Here is a 22,376-nt window from a genome sequence, read left to right on the forward strand (position 1 = left end):
GACGCTGAAGTCAGGAGCGCTTCTCCTCTGTTGTGGCGGACCAACCTGGAAGTAAACAAAACTGTTGTGCATTGGGAGTGTTTTTTTGTTTGTTGTTTTTTTTTGGCAACAGCACTTGCGAGGCCGCTATGACTGTAAAAATTGTTGACTAATGTAAAATGGCTAATCTACAAGTTTAGCCGTCGATGTGAAACGGGGATTAGATGGCTAATGTTGGGCAACTAATCTTAGGGCCCGGTCCCACTGGCGTTTAATCTCAATCTCAATTTATTTATAAAGCACTTTAAAATGCATACCAACAACCAAAGTGCTGTACACAACAAGAACAGGCAAGTTAAAATAAATTAATAAATAAACCACAGTTAAAAACAGAAACACTAAAAAAAACAAAAAAACCGTCAAATTGCGTTAAAAACCAAAGAGAAGAAATGTGTTTTAAGAGAAGATTTAAAAGCAGAGAGAGAATCAGCCTGCCTAATGTGCAAAGGAAGATCATTCCACAGTCTTGGGGCAACGACTGAAAAAGGTCGGTCACCTCTACGCTTCCTCTTTGACCTTGGGATAACCAACAGTGACAAATCAGCTGACCTGAGTGAGCGTGAAGGGACATATAAATGGAGCAGGTCAGACAGATATAGCGGGGCAAAGCCATGAAGACATTTAAAAACAAATAAAAGAATTTTAAAATCAATTCTAAAATGAACTGGGAGCCAATGAAGTGAGGCCAGAACCCGTGTAATGTGCTCGCACCTTCTAACACCAGCCAAAAGTCGAGCAGCAGCATTTTGCCCTATCTGTAGGCGAGTAAGCAGTGTCTGATTCAGCCCAATATAAAGTGCATTGCAATAGTCCATATGATTAGTGATAAAAGCATGGATTAAAATCTCAAAATGATGCCATGAAAGAAATCGCTTCACCTTGGCCAATTGTCTGTAAGTTGATAGAAACTAGACTTGACTACTGACCTAATCTGAGCATCGAATTTAAGGTCACTGTCCAGTTTTACACCCAGGTTTATTGCTGTCTGTGTCAGATACTGACTCATGGGACCCAGACCAACATTGATTTTGGAAGTGTCACTAGGTCCAAACAGCAACACCTCAGTCTTTTTGTCATTCAGGTGTAGAAAATTTATGGATAACCATGCCTTAATGTCACCAATGCACTCTAGGAGATGGTTTGCAGAGTATGCATTTTGCTGCTTCAGTGGCAGATAAATTTGACAGTCATCAGCATAAAAATGAAAAGAGACAGCATGTCTCCTACAAATTGATCCCATTGGGAGTAGATACAAAGACAATAGAAGCGGACCAAGTATGGAGCCTTGAGGCACCCCACATGTAAGAGGTGCTGCACTAGATTCAACAGCTCCAATACAGACACAAAAACCTCTCTCTGATAGGTAGGATCTAAACCAGTCTAAAACAACACCCTCAATGCCCACCCAGTTTTCCAGGCGAAACAAGAGGATCTGATGGTCCACTGTATCGAAGGCCGCTGTTAGATCCAACAGGACCAAAACAACACAGTGACCAGAATCAGTAGCTACACAAATGTCATTAAAAATCCGCAGCAGTGCCGACTCAGTACTGTGACAGGATTTAAAACCAGACTGAAACAACTCCAGGGTGTCATGATTATTAAGAAAAGAACTTGACTGGCAGTATACAATTTTCTCCAAACTTTTAGAGAGAAAAGGAAGTTTGGAAATTGGCCTAAAATTGGAAAGTTCAGAAGAATCTAAGCCAGATTTCTTAACAAGTGGGGTCACCACTGCATTCCTGAAACTGGTAGGCACTATACCATTAACCAAACTCCCATGAATAATATTAAATACAAATGGTGCCAACATGGAAAAAGCCTCTTTTAAGAAGATGAGGAGGCAAGGGGTCATTTGGAGAACCAGCAGGCTTCATATGACCAATAATATCTCTCAAAGATGGCAAACTGACAGACTCAAACTGGTCAAAAACAGCTGAGCATGTCACTGAGATAGAAGGGTCATAAGCAGGAGAACTAATGAGGGCCCTAATGCCAGCTACCTTTTTAAGAAAAAAAAACTCAAATTCTCACACAATTCAGTGGAGCTCTCCAGCTCTCAAGTTTAGGAAGATTTGTGTATGAATTGCGCACAAAAATTTGTTCATGTTCGCTAAACATCCACAATATCCGTGAAACATGCTTGTATGAGTTGGCTGACACCCTCACACGTCCGCAATTATCCGCAGAGGCACGTTCTTCGTTGCCACGATTTTTGAGCTGCACAAAATTTTGGCTGCGGATGACATCCGCCTTACATACTCAATCTCTGCGCTGTATATCTGCCATTATCCGCTGATATCCGCAACTGACGGGGATTTGCAGCTTCGCAGCGGACTGGGACAGTGTCTAATACAGATATATTGTGTGCCTATCATGTCCACATCACAAACTAAAATAAGTTGTAGCGAATGCATACAGATTGGCACGGATAAAGCATTTGGATTACGTCTGCTTTGTGGACAATCTGTGAATGCATAACAAACACATCACATAAACCCAAAGTACTATATGAGGCAGAAAGCGACATACCTGCCAGTCAATGCTGGTCCAGCTGTGGAGATCCCCAAAGACATAATAACTGCTGCAATCCAACATCATACTGTAAATTCACAACCCCGAGCGGCTTCCCCCCTCCTGCTCCCCAAACTCATGAATGGTTAACCCTTGCATGACAACATGAACATCAACTCTGTGATCAACTTGTCCAAGTCCAGCTATTGCTCCAGAGGCTGTGGTGTTGGTGTGAATAGTGATGCTGAAAGGCCCGAGTGTGCTTCTTTTATGACTGCAATCCAGATGCAGTGCACGCCGTGCGTGATGCATTCATAATACACCAGTAATACTGCCGCGATAATCGCAATGTGTCGGATCCGTTTCCTCACGACATGCGTTATATAACCGTGATTGTTCATCATATATTCGCTATACATTATTAATATATCCGTAATTCATACTGGGACATTTCTCATTTTTGGCCATGTTTGTTGCGGACAACAACGAATGCCCATAATTTGTATACTCAATTCATGCACAAATAATCTTCTCCCCATTGGGACCGGGCCCTAAGTCGACTAAGTGCGGTTAGTAGTGTAAAAGATTAGACTGCTTTATGAAACCGGGCCGGGGTCACCACAGCAAATTTGCAGTGGATCTGCATGTTGAATTGGCACAAGTTTTACACCAGATGCCCTTCCTGATATAACTCCACATTTCACAGAGAAATGTGGCAGTGGTGGGGTTTGAACTGGGAATCTTCCGCACTGAAACCAAGCACACAAACCACTTGGCCACCACCCCTGCCGCACTTGAAAAGGAGAACGAATCCCTAAATTCAGTTGAGAAATTAAAGTCTAAAAACAGAGATAGATAATAGAGATTTTCATATTTAAAAGTAAAAGTAGGATTCAGTTGATGATGAAATGTGACAAGGCCTGTTTTTGTCCCCTTTCCAGTATGATTAACAAGAATAGCACTCTACGCTGCACGTTCTCAGCTGCCAGCCACAGTACTACACTCCTCCAAGGCTTGTCAGGTTTGCGGGCCAAGGGTCAACTACTTGATGTTGTGCTGACCATCAATGGGGAACGCTTCCTGGTCCACAAAGCTGTACTGGCTGCCTGTAGTGATTATTTCAGGTTAGTCTTGTTAATAGTATTTTTTGTTTGTTTGTTTGTTTTTTAGCTTTTGTCTCCCACACACACACACACACTTCTTCTTTTTTTTTTTTTTTTTTTTTTTTGTTCTAGTCCTTTAGCAGTTTCATCCAAAATCTTCCTCAGACAGGCTGTGTCTTCAGAGAGGGGACTGCCAAATATGCCCTCCAATGTACTGTAATCATCTGCAAAAGAATCTGACTGCACCTCAAATGGAGAAAGAGTGCAGAATCAATCAGCCGGAGCTAACAACTATCAAACGCTATTTCTCAGCAGTAAAATACACAGGATCACAGGCAGGTTGCCGGCTAGCCCTTTTCTTCACGAACAGTCCCAGATTTTACAAATGATGAGACTGAGATCTACTCCATTATTTGTAAAATTAGGATGGAGGACAAAAGTAGTTCAGTCTTTAGTCAGAATTTAAATATCTCCAGAGAATCAGACTGTTTTATCTCAGCAGGCAGACTTTCCACAGAACAGGTGCACATTAAGAAAAAGCTCTGTGGCTTGCTGACTTCTTTATAATCATTGAAACACACAGTAATCCTACATCCAGAGAACGTAGCGCATGGGCCACTACATAATGTTTAATTAGGTTGACCATATAAGGAGGTGCTAGACTATGGAGGATTTCAAATGTTGATGACAAAACTTTAAAATCTGACACAGACAGGGCACCAACAGAGGGAGGACAATTTTGGGGCAATATGGGTATCGGTAATAGTCTTGGTATCGGCATATATCCAAATTCAGGCATCGGGATTGGAGTGGAAGTGGAAAAAATGTGGATCGGTGCATCCCTACATTGGAGTATAAGTTGGAGGACCTCCCAAACATAAAATAACTGCCTTATATTCCAGAAAATACAATATTTATTCTCATCTACTTTTATCACCTCTATTCCTTGCAACCCTGTGTTGTGGTCTACAGTGTTTTTCACAAACACAATACAATATCAGTCAAAAGAACGTTCCTCATAGTGGTGAAAACCGATGTTTCCATTAAATATATTGTACATTTTTTGTCTCTGGCTCAAAGTGAAGGACCCAGCACTAATGCTGTTAGAAAATTTTTAGTGAAATTGGCCGGATCTGCTTTAAAATGGTCCATATCTTGATATGATTACTTGTAGACTTTGGGGGATTGAGATATTCAGTGATGACCTCAGGATCAGAACTGTCAACTCACTGATGATCCTAATTGTGTTCCAGTTCATAGGTCCATGATTTTCACTGCTTGATTGCTTAGACAACTGGTGAATACTTCATTGGTCTTTGAGTAATTGGATACTGAGCTGCATCTTCTCTCTCTTGCATATTTGTCATTTCTTTGTTGTGCTTTGTGTTATTTGTTTTTTGTTTGTTGTTGTTGTAATATGGCCACAGCATAGTCTCCAAGTCTAATCTGCATGAGATTTCTTTCTACCATAAAATACACCTGACGGAGTTTTCCGGACCACTATTGCCAGTATGCTTGCTCAGATTGTGGGAAAGGTCAGTTTTATTTATGTAGTACCAAATCACAAAAACAGATGTGTATTACACACTGTATTGCATTGCATTTCAACTTCATTCTGGAATAGTACATTGGCCAAAATGTCTGTTCATGTACTTAGGCATCTGACAGTAATTTTAAAGGCCTAACATTTGCCCTGAAGTAAATGCAAAATGTCAGTGGCAAAGGAAAATTCTCTTTCAACAAGAGGAATCCTCAAGTTGAACCAGACTTCATTCTTCTGTGGCAGCTTGGTTGGTTTGAGACAGGAGGACAGACTGGGGTAAACGGTACACAATCAGTCTTTTCCTACATGGAGGCAGTTGAAGGCCACGCAGGCCTTGAGTTATCCTCAGAACTTTGTCACCCCCTCTTAAACTCCTGTTGTCCTCCTTTTGGTTGTGAACGGACAGAGGTGGGTAATCCCGGTGTTCTGTTGAGATATGTGGGTCTGTCGATTTAGGCGTCCCCACACCTAAATTGACAGTTCGTGGGTCGGGATGACCTATCCCCGTCGAGTTGTGCACCCAGTCACGCTTCACTTTCACTGAATGATTCTTGACCAACTTAGCTTTTATTGCTGGGCAAATGTATAAATTGTTCATCCGAACACAGTAATGTGTAAAATGTACTCGCTAGTAAAAGATAATTATTCTTAACCTGGAGACTATTGTTTTATTATTATTGTTATGATAATCGTTCATCAACCTTGCACCTCAGTGTCTTTTGGACTTTATTGGACGGAGAAATTATTGTAATTAAAGTTCAGTTGATATTGGCCCATAGGAAAAACGTGTACAATAAAAATTTAGCCTCCAATAAAATGTACTGTTGTGATTCCATCATTTTAAAGCCCTTTTAAACTTGTACAATGTTTAGTAATTATTGTGATATTATTGTTAATGTGAAAAACTGTACAATAAAAATAATTAGTTTTAGCTTCCAATAAAAATTTGCTGTTGTGATTCCAGCATTTTAAAGCCCTTTTAAACTTGTACACTTTATTAATTATTGTGATATTATTGTTAATGTGAAAAACTGTACAATAAAAATTGTTACTTTTAGCCTCCAATAAAATGTACTGTTGTGATTCCAGCATTTTAAAGCCCTTTTAAACTTGTACAGTGTTTACAATTAAAATTAAATCCTCCCATGCCTACTATACAGATTGGTAAATTAGTGTACACTTCTCAAAACTGCCTTTTGTTAAAACAATTAATACATTTTGTCGCTAAATTCGACATGTGAGTTGTTAAAGTGCAGTAGAACTCATTTTGATGGGACACATGAAAATTATTTATTCACTCAAGTTTTACTTGATAAAGCCTTTCCCCCTACTCTTACAGAAGCAGTTATAACAGTTATTTATAAGAAAGGCAGGAATGCTGAAGAAGTGGGTTCCTATTGCCCCATCTCTCTTCTAAATTTGGATGGGAAAATTTTTTTCTAAAATACTTGCCAATAGGCTAAGCCCCCTCCTGTCATGGTTAATACATTCGGACCAGACTGGATTCATACCTCAGAGAAATTCATTCTTTAATCTCAGACGTCTATTCAACATAATTTCTCCAAGTAGGCCTAGGGAGGAGCTAGCAGTTTTGTCACTTGATGCTGAAAAAGTATTTGACCAGATTGAATGGTTGTATTTGTTTGAAATATTGGAAAGGTTTCAATTAGGTCAAAATTTTATATCAATGGTCAAATTACTCTACACTAACCCACAGGCCCGGGTCCTCACCAATCAGATTCTGTCACCACATTTTCGTTTACACAGGGGGACGAAACAGGGTTGCCCCCTGTCCCCGCTGATATTCGCTCTGGCAATAGAGCCCCTGGCTGAAAGTATCCGCAAAGACCCTACTATCTTTGGCTATGAAACTAACAAAACCTGTAATAAAATTTCTCTTTACGCTGATGATATTTTGTTATATATCACCAACCCTGAGCTATCTCTACCTGCCATTTTAGATAAAATCAAGCTATTTGGGTCCTTTTCTGGATACAGGATAAATCTGAATAAAAGTTAACTTATGCTCGTACATGTGAATAATATATCGTGGTTACATCATTTACCTTTCAAAATAGCCCATGAGAAGTTCACATATCTGGGAATACAGGTGACAAGGTGCTACTCCTCCTTATTAAAATTTAACTATCAACCTTTACTATCTAAGCTTAAACTAAATATACAATTTTGGAACATGCTTCCCATTTCACTTATAGGTAGAGTTAATGCTATAAAAATGATAGTTTTGCCCAAGTTTTTATGTCTGTTTCAAAACCTTCCTGTATTTCTTCCTAAATCATATTTCAAGAAATTATATTCGCTTGTTTTGCCTTTTTTGTGGAATAATAAGACACATAGATGTGCCAGGAAACACCTTTACAAGTTTAAGAGGGATGGGGGTCTGGCGCTCCCTAACTTTCTACTCTATTATGGGGCCTCACACATAAAATTCATGACATATTGGTTGGCTGACATTAGTGAACCTCCTATGTGGTTGCAATTGGAACAGGAAGCATGTCAGCCTTACTGTGTTGGAGCTGTACTGCTATCCCCTGTGACAGTTGATAAATCTATATATAATAACAGTGTGGTAGTTCACAACACCATACGTATTTATAAGCAGATTAAACAACATTTCAAACTGAAGCATTTGTCCCCTGTCATGCCCATCGCAGACAATCCAGCCTTTAAACCATCAACCCTGGACATTACATTTAAAACTTGGAGGCAGGTGGGACTTTGTAAAATAGGTGACTTGTACCGAGAGGGGGTCTTTGCTTCTTTTAAACAGATACAAGAGATATATAAACTATCAGGGAAAGACTTTTTCAGATATCTGCAGATAAGAGATTTCGTCAGGAAATTTGTACAGGGCTTTGAAAGTCTTTGCAGTTCTTGCCTTGATGATTAACTTCAACTTTCACCTAGTACAGAGAGGTTTATCTCTCGTACATATGGAAATCTGATGTCAATGACCCCCACAAATTCATACCTTATTAAATCTAAATGGGCAGAGGAGTTGAATATTCAAATCACTGATGAACAATGGGAAGAAAGCCTGGAGAATATTCACAAGTGCTCTTACAATGTAAGACACTGTCTGATTCAGTTCAAAACCTTACATTGTTTACACTACTCTAAAGACAGGTTACATAAAATCTATCCCAATATCTCTCCTATCTGTGAGAAATGTGCCATAGATGTTGCTACATTAAGCCACAGTTTTATTCTCTGCTCTAAAGTTCAGAAGTATTGGACTGACATCTTTGACCATATGGCTCAGATCCTCCATATCCATATAAAACCCGACCCTTTATTAATTATCTTGGGCATCTATGATAATATTGTGGGACTAAACAACACACAGAAATGTTTTATATCATATTGCATAATTATTGCTAAGAAACTTATTCTGACCCATTGGAAAAACAGTGATGCCCCTCCTCTAAAACTGTGGCTTAATGACCTTGTAAATACATTACATCTGGAAAAAATACGGTATAATCTCTCTGACAGGCTCTCTCTGTTTGACAAAATATGGACACCTCTCTCTACATTTCTGCAGTCATAAAAAGTATTATTGGACTTGTGCTCTTTATCATTTTATCATCATACCAACAGTTGAGCTGGGGGGGTTGAGTAGGTATCAGGTTTCTTGTGTTATTTTATGTTAAGTGTTATGTTTTTTTCTTCATTTGTTGTCTTTATATTATAAAAAATGAGCAATTTCTGTATATCACTGTAACAAATGTATCTTACAGTCTGCTCAATTAAAAAAAAAACAAACAACAAAAAAAATTTAATAAATGAACGCTCCTAATTTTGTATAAAATACATACTAAATAAAGATAAATATAATGTGGGAGTAGATTATTTCATACAGGTTAAATATACATATACATTAATGCTCCTAATGAAAAAATACAGAAAATGTACTCACTGTAGGTGTAAATACATGTAACACAATTCTAATAAAACTTACCACCTCATAACTTGGGGTGGCTTATTTTTACAGCCAACTTAAACAGTGTAAGAACTCCTAATGTTGTAGCCCTATATATTATAGGAAAAGTACTTGGCATAAAAAGGGACAAATAAGAATTTATCTATGAATGGCCTAGTTAATGTAGGCTGTGCTATGCATTTACTTAATATATTTTGTCACATACACATAAATATACAGGATTCATTTCATTTGCACACTCATTGTTTTTCATTTCCAGACACTCAAAATACATAGGATTTACAGAGCTTTTCAACAGTATTTGAACACGCAGTATGTCATACATTAATTTATTTGTGCCATTTATAATCCAACAACAACAAAAAACAGTAACATTTTCTACAATTACCCTCCTTAAGCTCAAACTGAGAGCATATTTTTACAACTTGATATACAGTGAGGAAAATAAGTATTTCAACACCCTGCGATTTTGCAAGTTCTCCCACATACAAAATCATGGAGGGGTCTGAAATTTTCATCTTAGGTGCATGTCCACTGTGAGAGACATAATCTTAAAAAAAAAAAAAAAAAAAAAAAAAATCCGGAAATCACAATGTATGATTTTTTTAAATAATTGTATGTTACTGCTGCAAATAAGTATTTGAACACCTGTGAAAATCATTGTTAATATTTGGTACAGTAGCCTTTGTTTGCAATTACAGAGGTCAAATGTTTCCTGTAGTTTTTCACCAGGTTTGCACACACTGCAGCAGGGATTTTGGTCCACTCATCCATACAGATCTTCTCCAAATCTTTCATGTTTGGAGTTTCAGCTCCCTCCAAAGATTTTCTATTGAGTTCAGGTCTGGAGACTGGCCAGGCCACTCCAGGACCTTGAAATGCTTCTTACGGAGCCCCTCCTTAGTTGCCCTGGCTGTGTGTTTGGGGTCATTGTCATGCTGGAAGACCCAGCCATGACCCATCTTCAATGCTCTTACTGAGGGAAGGAGGTTGTTTGCCAAAATCTTGCAATACATGACCCCATCCATCCTCCCTTCAGTACGGTGCAGTCGTCCTGTCCCATGGGGCCATCCAGCATTCTTCACATCATCAGTGGGCCTGTGAAATGCAGACTGCAGCATGCACCACTCACCTTAGGTCTTCCACCTCACAGTTCGTCAGGCCCTTCAGTTCGGTTCCAGCCACCGTTTGTACCTCTGACTGAGAGAAAAAGAGCAGAATCAGTCAGCCGAAAAGGAAAAAACAAAACAAAACACACACCTAAGGTGAAATTTATCAGCAGTAAAACAGAGAAATTACTGTCATTAAGACTAGTGGCAATGAGTCATCGACCAGCCACTAGTCTTAAGCTTCACTTACAGACCCCAAATTCAACAGGTGCACAATAAGAGAAAGCTCTGTGACCCACAGACTTTTTATTCACCCTAGAGATGCAAACTAGCCTTGCACCCTGAGAACGCAGAGCCCAGGCCGGTGTCCCAACGAGATGTCATTCCTTTCGAGAAGCCAGCCCCCTGTGCAACTGCGCATGCACAGTTCTCTCTCCCCCAGACTTTCACACCTCCCCCGTCTACACTTCCACCTGTCGGGTTGATGGTGCCTCTCTTTACTGCGTTGAACTCCCCGACCAAGCGACCGAGGAATGAAAATACAACAGCAATAAGAGTCTTTTAAACTTTAAAAACTTAAAATTTGCATGTGCACGCTGTATTTACAGCACAATATTGTCGGGACGGGAAACTGTTGATTTCTGCATCGGGACGCACAATTCAACAAAACCACACATCTCGACAGAACACCGGTACGTAGGGTTTACGAGGTCTGTCAATAAAGTATCGTACCTTTTTATTTTTTCAAAAACTATATGGATTTCATTCATATGTTTTTACGTCAGACATGCTTGAACCCTCGTGCGCATGCGTGAGTTTTTCCACGCCTGTCGGTGACGTCATTCGCCTGTGAGCACGCCTTGGGAAGGAGTGGTCCCGCCCCCTCGTCGGATTTTCATTGTCTGGAAATGGCGGAATGAAAAGGACTTTTTTTCCATCAGAATTTTTTCAGAAGCTGTTAGAGACTGGCACCTGGAAACCATTCGAAAAATGTATCCGGCTTTCGGTGAAAATTTTACGGGCTTCACAGAGAATAAGGACTTTTACTACAGCTTTCAGGACTGCTTTAAGGACGGTCGGTGCGCCGCGCTCAGAGCTGCGATGACGTGGCACAAACCACTGGATCATTTCTAAACGGATCGCTGTGTGGAGCCGGGACCGTCGTGTGCTCTTTCTCTGGTTATCACAAGAGCTGGACATCTCGGCTTTCAGTGCTTACCAGTCGAGTGAGTATAAGAGAAATTGTGGAGAGCTGAACATGTCCCAACTTGTCCTCTAACACTCCGAAATGGAGGTGTTCCTTTGTCTTGCTTCATCAGCGAATCGGTCGTGACGCGCAAAGCCTCCGCGCGGCTTTCCATGACAAAATCTCTTGTTAAAAGTGAAATCTGCTGGAAAATGACTGATGTCCAGCTCTTGTGATAACCCGAGAAAGAGCACACGATGGTCTCGTATCCACAGAGCCATCAGCTTAGAAATGATCCAGTGGTTTGTGCTGCGTCGTCGCAGCTCTGAGCGCGGCGTACCGACCGTCCTTAAAGCAGTCCTGAAAGCTGTAGTAAAAGTCCTTATTCTCTGTGAAGCCCGTAAAATTTTCACCGAAAGCCAGATAAATTTTTCGAATGGTTTCCAGGTGCCAGTCTGTAACAGCTTCTGAAAAAATTCTGATGGGAAAAAAAGTCCTTTTTCATTCCGCCATTTCCAGACAATGAAAATCCGATGAGGGGGCGGGACCACTCCTTCCCAAGGTGTGCTCACAGGCGAATGACGTCACCGACAGGCGTGGAAAAACTCACGCATGCGCACGAGGGTTCAAGCATGTCTGACGTAAAAACATATGAATGAAATCCATATAGTTTTTGAAAAAAATAAAAAGGCACGATACTTTATTGACATTTCTCGTAATTAGGTCAGCTAAGTAGGGAGGTCCTAGTCCGTGAATAATTTTATAAGTTATTTGCTCAGTCCCACTTTTTTTTTTTACCCGATTTGCACCCAGCCTAGACAAGGTGGGCTTATTACTGGTTGAGACCCTAATAAACTTTATACCTATTGTAGAACTTAGTTGTCCTGGTACACCTCTCTGCAGTAGGGAACAATCCACTTCCAGACGACCGGGCAATAGCTTGCTGGTGGGTTTCATTGTTCAAAAAATGCCCTTTGCTGAGGTAGACTTCGACAAACTGCAAAAGAGGCATTCTGCATATGTAGATATTACTCCAGCCTAGTACAAAAATGGTGTCAAGAAACATACAGAAGATGATTACCATTAACACTAAAATCCCACAGCTGCTTCCATCCTCCTGTTTCTTGTGCTCCAGCATTCTGGCAGCCCACCTGTCTGTATCACCACAGCCAGCCTTTCTCAAAAAAATCCTGTTGGTTGTTAAAACAGCAACAAAAGGATGAGGCAAATTCTTTTCATGTAAAAACCAGGCTGAGGTCAACCAAAGAAAGTGACATTATAAAAAACCTCACCTCCAATTTTGCAGAATCTTGTGCTCATAAATGGCCTCATTTGCAAGGGGATCAATCAGCACAATTTGTTTCTCTGAATGGTTGACAATATAAAATGTATTTATATTAAATCGAGAACAAGGGCTGAAGTATCAGCAGTTGATTGAAATGTTTATTTCCGATGCATTCTGATGAGAGGCTACATAACAATAAAATCCAGCGGGAGCCGACATTCAGAGGGTAAATCCATTTTTCATGTGGTGGCAGTTTCATCTGAGGGATGCATTTGATGACAAACTAATTAGCGATATGCATACTTAGGCAATGTTATACTGTGTATTACTGGATCAAAAAGTTTCAAAATTACCTTTCTGAGTGCCTGGAAATGGCCATGAACAAACAGAATGGATGCTACCACAGCATTCAGATGATAGACAGGGATCTGTTAAAATAAGCATATATCACTCAAATGTTGTACACAAAGAAGTATAAAGTAACACAGAGAAAGAAAACAAAAAAGCATTCACTTGCCTGCTGTTTCTTCTCAAGAATATGAAGATATGCATGCTGTAACACACACGATTTGTAGCATAACAATGATTGAATAATGTTTGTGTTTTCAGACTTGAATGAATGAATAGCGTCTTACATCATCAGTCAGCCAATGTGACCCCTGAAGAGTTCGAAAGGATGTGTCATACAAAGTATAAGGGCCAACAACAGCTTCCACTTTTCCAACATCATCTGAAGCCCAAATCTTTTTGACTGCAAAAAACAAAAAAACACACAAACATTAGATTTGGGTGAGATACCATTATATGCCATAACTATTTGTAAATATATACAGGCTATGTAATGTGCATTAAACAAGAGCCCATTTCAGGAAGGAAGTGCACACAATCAAAAACATGCTTATTTAGGGTCTGCTCCTTTCTCCGCCCCTGAACAACATCTGGAGTTGGTCCCCGGGTGTCGGACTGAGGCTGCCCACTGCCCCTAATGGTTGGATTGTGTCTAATTCATTGTATGTGCAATGACAGTTTCTCTTTCTATTCAGCCATTCTCTTAAAAGGACATCACTGAGTTTAGATGGTGTGTGGACTGTGACTGAAAGAAGAGATTTTTAATCACGCAAATATGGAATCCATGAAGTGGATCTGATTTATATCCAATTGTACGATGTACAACTGCAGCATTATTCATTTTGGGTGACCCACACAGAACACCTTCTTGAATTGGGCCAGCAGTAAAATCAGATACCAGGATGAAAGAAGAAAATTGGGTAATTGTACTGAACTTGTACAGGAAAAGTATAACAAAGAACAAATTCATAGGCAAGTAAATAGTTAAAATAAACCACACCCTCAACATGAACTCAGGTAGGCGAACAAATACCAACAAGTCTGAACTCTGTTAGAATAGTACAGCCTCGATCTTCTGGTCTGTCCTCTTGCTTGCGTGTATCTTGCGAGTGCTGGACAATCATTATAACCCAAACAATTATACCATGTTATGTGAAATGTAAACTGACTTAGTATTTTCATACTGTATTTACTGCATCGGAATAAAGGCAAAAATGAGCAAACTGTACAAATAATGATAAATTACAGGATAAAGAATATTAGACATTTTAACCATGAAATATATATATATATATATATATCTGTAGAAAACAATATCATGGGCAGAAAAGGCTCCTGTAGGACGTTAAATTTTACCCTTCCTTCTTCAGCAGGGGCATAGGCAATAAGTGTAGGCCTTTTCTTTGAATCATCCATTGGAAATTGCAAGTGTGGGCTAAAGGGAAAAATAGGAAAGAGAGATTAAGTTGATTGATTCAGATTCAATACAGATAGTTGCTTCTCACCTATTTTTGGTCCTGCACTAATGTGAGTTCAAATTTTACACATCTTAACTGTGGTTTGTGTTTGAGTCAGTTTAGATCTTGTGTTGTACCCTTGACAGCTTGCTTTGGATAAATATCACATTGACCTACCGTTTCCTGAGGATTGGGCTGCCCCCCCCCCCCCCCCAATGAAATCTGCAGAGTCCACAGATCTGCAGTTTTCACAGTCCTGATAATAGTAAGGCCATGTGTAATTAAAGCAGATTTTAATGTGAACAGAAGATCAAACGATCATCTAAAAGCTAGTAACAGCTTACCCCCTTTCCTTCCTCACTTTCTCATGTTGAAAAGAAGAACCTCTTGTCCAACAGTGTACACCACATCCTTGTGCTTCTTTAGAATTTTTTTTCTCTTAAGCAATTTGCTGCTTTAATTGTGCCTTGGAGATGTTTTTCTGAGCATGTGTGCTTGCTTACTCCATCAGTCGTGTTTTCTCACCAATAAATGTCTTGTATGTGTTCTCCCCAGGAACACTGAATGAAAGCTGAAATGACAAGATTATTCAGATTTGAATGTAATCTGCTCGTACAAGCATATATTTTCATTTCATTAAAATTTAAGGTCCCTTTTATTAGTAGTGCATAATGTATATTTTAGCTATAGATGCACAAGCCATCATCCCAAATTTACCGACACATCGATGGGAACTTGTGAGGAGAACACGGCCTCCCTTCCATACATACATACATTTCCGTAGGGGTAAGGAACAAGCAGATGTGTGAAGCCTCAAGACTGAGGCAGGTGAGTGGAGCAGCTTCAGGTGAATGAAGACTTTTAGCTGTCAGTGTTTGATGTGACAAAGACTGGAATATTGATCAGTCATAGAGAAACCACTTGCTGTTTTATGTTGTCATTTGTCTTTTCATGTAGTCCATTTGTCTGCGGATGATAAGCAGCTGTTACACTCCTCTTTATACCCAGAAGGCCACAGAGGTTGTGGTTGAGCTAAAGGAAAAAAGATACACACACCGCGTGCACTTCCTTAAATGTAATAAACACCAAAGTACTTTGGGTATGTATGTGTGTTAAGTATGTGCACCAAAAATGCACATACTTCATTCACAAATTCTCACCCCTGATCAGATAAAATCTGCGTTGGGCAACCATGGCGATAGATCGTTTGGCAGATCTTCTGAGCTACTTCAGATGATGATTTTGTTTTTACAGGTATTTGTCGCTGAGATAGATGATAACTGGAGTGCAGTTTTAAGCAGAAACAAGGTGGTAATCGATGAATCGCTGCTGACACTCCGCAATGGCGCATGTGCAGTGAAGGCAGGGGGGATCGATTTTTATTTTGGGGGGGGGCGTTCAGTCTGCGACACCGGGATTACCCACCTCTGCCAACAGAACAGCGGCTTCTCTGTTGAAGTGAATACAGATATGCCAATTGGACACCCGGGGACTGGAAATAAAATGTCATGTTGCATTACTCTTTTCGTAGTTGGCCTAAAAAACAACAACAAAAAAACGCAATGCTAAAATACTCTCGGGCGTATGAGCATTTTGTGCTTTACAATTTGCTGTTGCTTAATTTATTATTAAGATCCCATTGTCTTATGTACAATTTGCACATGTTCAGTAAAGCCCCTCTATCAGTCAATCAATCAGTCATAAACAATATTTACGTTTTAATGGCATCTGCAGGAGGCTTTGCGTGTGTGTTTATATGAGGTTTTCACAAGAGCAGAAGTTGTGCAAATCAGAATATTTGTAGACCACCCTCTGTGCATTTGCAGGTATTAGATAGATAGATAAACTTTATTGATCTCACAGAGGAGAAACAGCATTTTCAGTTTTTGAAGTGTTTATTTCTTGCTAGCTTTTACATAATATATGACAGAGGATATACTTACACACAAACAAAATGGAGTTTCCACCTAGCTAGCAGCCTGTGATGTCACCACTCTAACGTTTGCTAAATGGTTTGTAAATCCTTCCAGAGGTGTTATCAGGTTACCAAATAGCATTTTCAGTTTTATAAAGGTTTATTTCTTGCTCGCTTTTCCATAATACATGAGAAACATATATAAACACACAAAACAAAGCGGTTTTGAAGAGACCAGCAACTGGCGTCATGGTGTAGCTCTGCTCTGATTGGCTGTCACCCGCTTCACTCAAACACAAGACGGATCAGCTTGAAACAAAATGTTGACTTTTAACCTCTTAAAATACATCAAGGTGAACAGTCTTTGAACTTGTCCAAAGTCTGTGTCCCAAGAATTTTTCCTGTGAATTTCAAGAGTCTGCCAGTAATAGAACTGGACTTATGCTGTACACAGACAAACGGACGCCAGGTCTTCACAATACCCGATGGCCATGTGTTGGGCTTGGGTAATAAAATAAAATCACCCAAGCTTCTAATATTGATCCTCTTTTTCTGTTAGAGTAAACTGGAGTTCATAAATTAAGAGTATTGAACACAGTCTAGCTGGGACTGGAAGCTACCGGAGGAAGAAATTTAAAAAGCATAAAATATGCAGTGATCTACTTATGCTTGGGTCATTACCCTTTGAATGCAAAGTTTCCTGTTTGCACTTGAAAACTTGAAGGCCACTCACTAACTGTGTAAACCTGTTATGGACTAATATGTGTTTTATCTTGGCAACAGTTTTTGAAGTTTCTTATGCTGCTTCTTTATTTTGATTTGCCTCATATTTTATTGTTACAAACCAAATGCAACATTTTAACTTGCTTTCACTGTTATAAATAATTATCCAGTCACATCATGTACTTATGTTTTCTTGTGTTCCAGAGCAATGTTTACCGGAGGCATGAGGGAGTCTAACCAGGATACTATCGAGCTGAAGGGCTTGTCTGCCCGAGGCCTAAAACACATAATTGACTTTGCATACAGTGCAGAAGTGACTTTAGACCTGGACTGCATTCAGGATGTCCTTGGAGCAGCTGTATTTCTGCAGATGGTCCCTGTCGTGGAGCTTTGCGAAGAGTTTCTCAAGTCTGCAATGAGCGTGGAAACCTGCCTACATATCGGTCAGATGGCCACTACCTTCAACCTGTCTTCCCTGAAAGAGTCGGTGGATGCCTTCACTTTTCACCACTTTCTCCAAATCGCAGAGGAAGAGGACTTTTTGCACATCCCGATGGAACGCCTGGTTTTCTTCTTGCAGAGCAACAAGCTAAAGAACTGTAGTGAAATAGATGTATTCCACGCTGCCATTAGATGGCTCCAGTATGATGAGTCCCGCCGGGCTCAAGCTAATCAGGTGCTCTGTCATGTGCGCTTCCCACTCATGCGCTCCTCTGAGCTGGTGGACAGTGTCCAGACAGTGGACATCATGGTGGAGGATGTAATGTGCCGCCAGTATCTCCTTGAGGCCTTCAATTACCAGATCCTGCCGTTCCGACAGCATGAAATGCAGTCTAGTCGGACAGTCATCCGTTCTGATATCATGTCTCTCATTACTTTTGGCGGTACTCCCTACACTGACAATGACCGCACTGTGAGCAGCAAAGTGTATTGTCTCCCTGACTGTGCTTCCCGCCAGTTCAAAGAACTGACAGAGATGGAGATGGGCTGCAGTCATGCTTGTGTTGCTGTACTCGACAACTTTGTGTACATAGTTGGTGGACAGCATTTACAATACCGGAGTGGTGAAGGAGCAGTAGACAGCTGCTTTCGCTATGATCCACACCTCAACCAGTGGCTCCGCATCCAACCAATGCTGGAGGCACGTATCCAGTTTCAGCTCAATGTGTTGCATGGACAGCTCTATGCCACTGGAGGGCGTAATCGTTCTGGTACTCTGTCTTCTGTGGAGCGTTACTGCCCAAAGAAGAATAAATGGACTGATGTGAAGCTGTTGCAGCGCAGGATCTGGGGTCATGCTGGCAGTCCTTTTGAAGACAAGCTGTATATCTCAGGGGGGTATGGTGTGTCTTTGGATGACAAGAAAATGCTTCAGTGCTATGACCCAACATCTGACCAGTGGAACTTCAGAGCTCCCATGAACGAGCCCAGAGTGTTGCATGCCATGATCAGCACCAGGGATCGCATTTATGCCTTTGGTGGTCGTATGGACCACGTGGACCGTTGTTTCGATATGCTGGCGTCTGAGTATTATGTTCCAGAACATGACCAGTGGACCTCCATCAGTCCCATGCGAGCAGGACAGTCTGAGGCAGGCTGCTGCTTATTGGACAAAAAGATTTACATCATTGGGGGCTACAACTGGCACCTCAACAATGTAACAAGTATTGTACAGGTTTACAACACTGAAACAGATGAGTGGGAAAGGGATTTGCACTTCCCAGAATCCTTTGCTGGCATTGCCTGTACACCAGTTATACTTCCACAAAACTCAACGCTAACTGTGTGACCTGACAACTGTGATGAAGTGATCCCACTGTTCTTTCTACTGATTGTTAAATCAACACAAGCTGTGAATACAAAGCTACTGTTGTCTGAACATTATGGACCAGTGATGATGGGTTAATAACTATTTGGCATTTTTGGTGAAGGGACTAAAATATAAAGTGCAGGCTTTCAGCTTTAATGTGGGCATACCAGTCTAAATCAGGTGCACACTGTCAAAATTACAGCACTTTATTGATGAGTCAGTGTTGTTTTTTTCTTGTCACTTCCTTACACTTGTTAGTATATTGTATCTTACTGGCAAATGCATAGTAACAATACTTCTCAGCATTAAGAATTCAGTCATTTGGAGCCTTTTCTTGACTGTCTGTGGTAGCTCACAGTCTAAAGTGCACAGTTGCAGGTGCATTTGGGGCATGTCCAGCTCCACATTGATATTTATGTAGTGCATAATTGGAGCACAAACTGAGGCGCAGGACTCAAAGAGGTTGATTTAGTAATTTAATTGGTTGTGTGTGTGTGTGTGTGTGTGTGTGTGTGTGTGTGTGTGTGTGTTTTGGACATAACATGAAACCAATGAATAGGTTTTGCTGGTGTGTGGAGCCGTCACATTTTGCTGCTTTATGATGGCACTACTCCGACACTACACCTGACCACACCTCATTTTAAGGTCAACACCCTTACCTGGTGAGCAAAACCGCATTTGCAATTTCATGAACATGGGCATTGATGGGGAAAATGACATCAGCATGGGCTTGAAACTATCAATGACTGTTGTGCTGATTTGTACTTTGTGGAAGATGGGGCCCTAAAATTGTTGGGATCATTAAATAAGTTAAAACACTGGGGGGGGGGTTGTTGTTTTTGTTTAAAGTACACATCACTCTGTGTGTGTAAGACTCGAGTTTTGCATTTTCTACTGTGTTGGAGAGTAAGTTTGTTGTGCAAAGTTATCAAGAGACTCAACTTTGAAAGTGGTGGAAGTTTTGATTGTACAGCATTTTGTGATTGCAAAATTTATGCCTATTTTTATCGTACATTTTAAGTATACTATTTGGTTTTTCAAGCTACCAAATGCACAATAACTAATTATATTTGTCTTCTCTTTTAAGTATGTGTCTTCTCAAACGGGTTTTCAACATGTCCAATATTAATAGCTCAAAGTAATTGCACAGATAAACACAAGTGTCTGACGTGCTTCGACTAAGTCATTGCACTTACAACTTGTTGGCTCATGCTCTGTTGTGTTGTACTCCCTTGAATCAGTCTTTTTGTTTCCTCTACTGAAGCCCAAATTATTCTTTTGGTCAAATGGCATTCAGACCCTAATATGGTGTCGTGCACAGAGAATGAAATAACATTCCTATTGTGTGTTATAATCCAAGCTTTTCTGTTCCTTGTTTTCATAAGGACATGGGTACAGTTACATGACCTATATTCCAAGTGGTAGTGGCTATGAACAATGATCATAAGCAGTCTGTGGCTATGACACAACACCTTGAGGTATTTCCACCATGTCATGCATGATTTAAGTTCAAGTACAGATCACTCTGTGTGTGTGTGTGTGTGTGTGTGTGTGTGTGTGTGTGTGTGTGTGTGTGTGTGTGTGTGTGTGTGTGTGTGTGTGTGTGTGTGTGTGTGTGTGTGTGTGTGTGTGTGTGTGTGTGTGTGTGTGTGTGTGTGTGTGAGAGAGAGAGACTTGAGTTTTGCATTTTCTACTGTGTTGGAGAGTAAGTTTGCTGTGCAAAGTTATCAAGAGGCTCAACTTTGGGGGAAAAAAAGATGGTGACACGTTCTTGAAAAAGAATGTCACCATTTTTTTTACATTATTTATTTTTAGCAAGTCCTCTGAAGTAATAATACTACAATATATTGTTCTTCACTGATTGGTATTCCTAGGTTCTCTTGTAGTTGCTAAGTGTCAGAGCATCACTGAGTGGTAATGTCTCATACCTGTAGCTACCATTTGGGATAGAAGCTGTATCCTTTTCACAACTAGAGTGGTGTGCATATGAGTCCTACACGTGTGTTTAGTGCATGTGCATCCTGCCCTGTGAAAACCTTTCCTCACTTTGTTTACAAAGAGACGATAGTGACCTTCCACATCGCTCTGCACATTCAGGATGGCCAGTAATGGCTTTCCAGAAGTTCCTCCCACAAAAAAGGGTCATTCAGAGGTTAAAAATGTTTGTGATCATGAATGTTGTCAGACTAGAAACATTAATTGTTTGGCTTTTCCTAGATTCAGAGCTCAACTGCTTTTTTTTTGTTTTTTACCTTATATGGAGGAGGGGGAGGGTTGGGGAGGAATGGTGAGGAGAAGCCAGTGTTTTGATGTGTGTGCAACATCTAGTGACACTAAGTTATTTGTGGCACCTGTAATGTGCGCATGTCCTACTCACTGTTCAATACATGCTGCATGCACGTATTCATTTCTCTATTGACGAGCACAATAAACGTAAGTGCTAACTTGCTCATCTTCAAATGTTTACTCCAATTAAGGGTCATTGGCGGGGGTTTGGCTGCAGCCTGTCCCTGCAGTGGGATTGATTCCCCATGACCTTCTTGCAGTGAGTGCTAATCATTAAACCACCATGCTGCCTTTACTCAAATACTTGCACATTTAAATTTTAAGCGTTTGTTCAAACTGTCACAAATCTACCTAATTTTAAAAACCCTTGAACTACAGTTGTTACTGGTGCATATACTATTTTTTTTTTTCTATACTGCACAATTTTTAAAAGTACCTTACATGGTGGAATTGAGTATAAATCACTGTAGTGGTCAAAGGGGAATGTAGATGTCTGTAGGTTTATGTGCATCATTTTATTAAAGCTTAATCATATTTAATTAGAATGGTTTCTGGTGTTATATTCGACTGTCTTTGCATAACACATTAACATATGTTCCAGCTTGCTTTCTAATACTTTGCATCTGCAGTCTTTTACACACAAATGGGCACCAAATAGGTTCACAGTCTTAAAGTACTTACAGTTGTTCTAAATAATAAGTGTTTAAAAATGTAAGTAAAACTCAAAATCCATATAATAGCTTTTATTTCTGCACACGCAAATGCACTGGGAACACTGCACAATCTAGTCCCAGTCAAAACGCGAACAATTTAATAAATTTATTACTTCACAGAAAGGGAAGAAAAGGGATATTAGACTGTTCAAAAATAGTGTCTGCTTTTTCTTTACAAACTCAAATTGATTACTTCACAGAAAGGGAAGAAAAAGGGATATTAGGCTGTTCAAAAAAAAAAATAGTGTCTGCCTTTTTCTTTACAGACTCAAAACATTTACTGTATAAATTGAAAAATGCTTAAATTTATATTTCCTATGAATTGCTGAACTAATATTTAGTTGTATAGCCATAGTTTCTGAGACCTGCTTCACATCTGTG

The 22,376-nt window shown here is 40.1% G+C and overlaps 1 protein-coding gene across 2 annotated transcripts in view; it reads left to right on the forward strand.

Moving 5' to 3' along the window:
- The window catches only part of klhl26 (kelch-like family member 26), a 51,719-nt gene extending 30,277 nt beyond the window's left edge, over positions 1 to 21,442 (forward strand). The window contains exons 2-3 of one of the 2 annotated variants that reach the window (XM_034180050.1): positions 3,495 to 3,677; positions 17,391 to 21,442. In XM_034180050.1, the coding sequence (XP_034035941.1) occupies positions 3,495 to 3,677; positions 17,391 to 18,975 (1,768 nt within the window). In that variant the 3' untranslated portion in view covers positions 18,976 to 21,442. The remainder of the gene's footprint in view (positions 1 to 3,494; positions 3,678 to 17,390) is intronic. The other variant, XM_034180051.1, reaches the window with a different exon arrangement.
- Positions 21,443 to 22,376: the final 934 nt, after the last annotated feature.

This window comes from Thalassophryne amazonica, chromosome 10 (genome assembly GCF_902500255.1).
Source record: "Thalassophryne amazonica chromosome 10, fThaAma1.1, whole genome shotgun sequence".
Taxonomy (NCBI): domain Eukaryota; kingdom Metazoa; phylum Chordata; class Actinopteri; order Batrachoidiformes; family Batrachoididae; genus Thalassophryne; species Thalassophryne amazonica.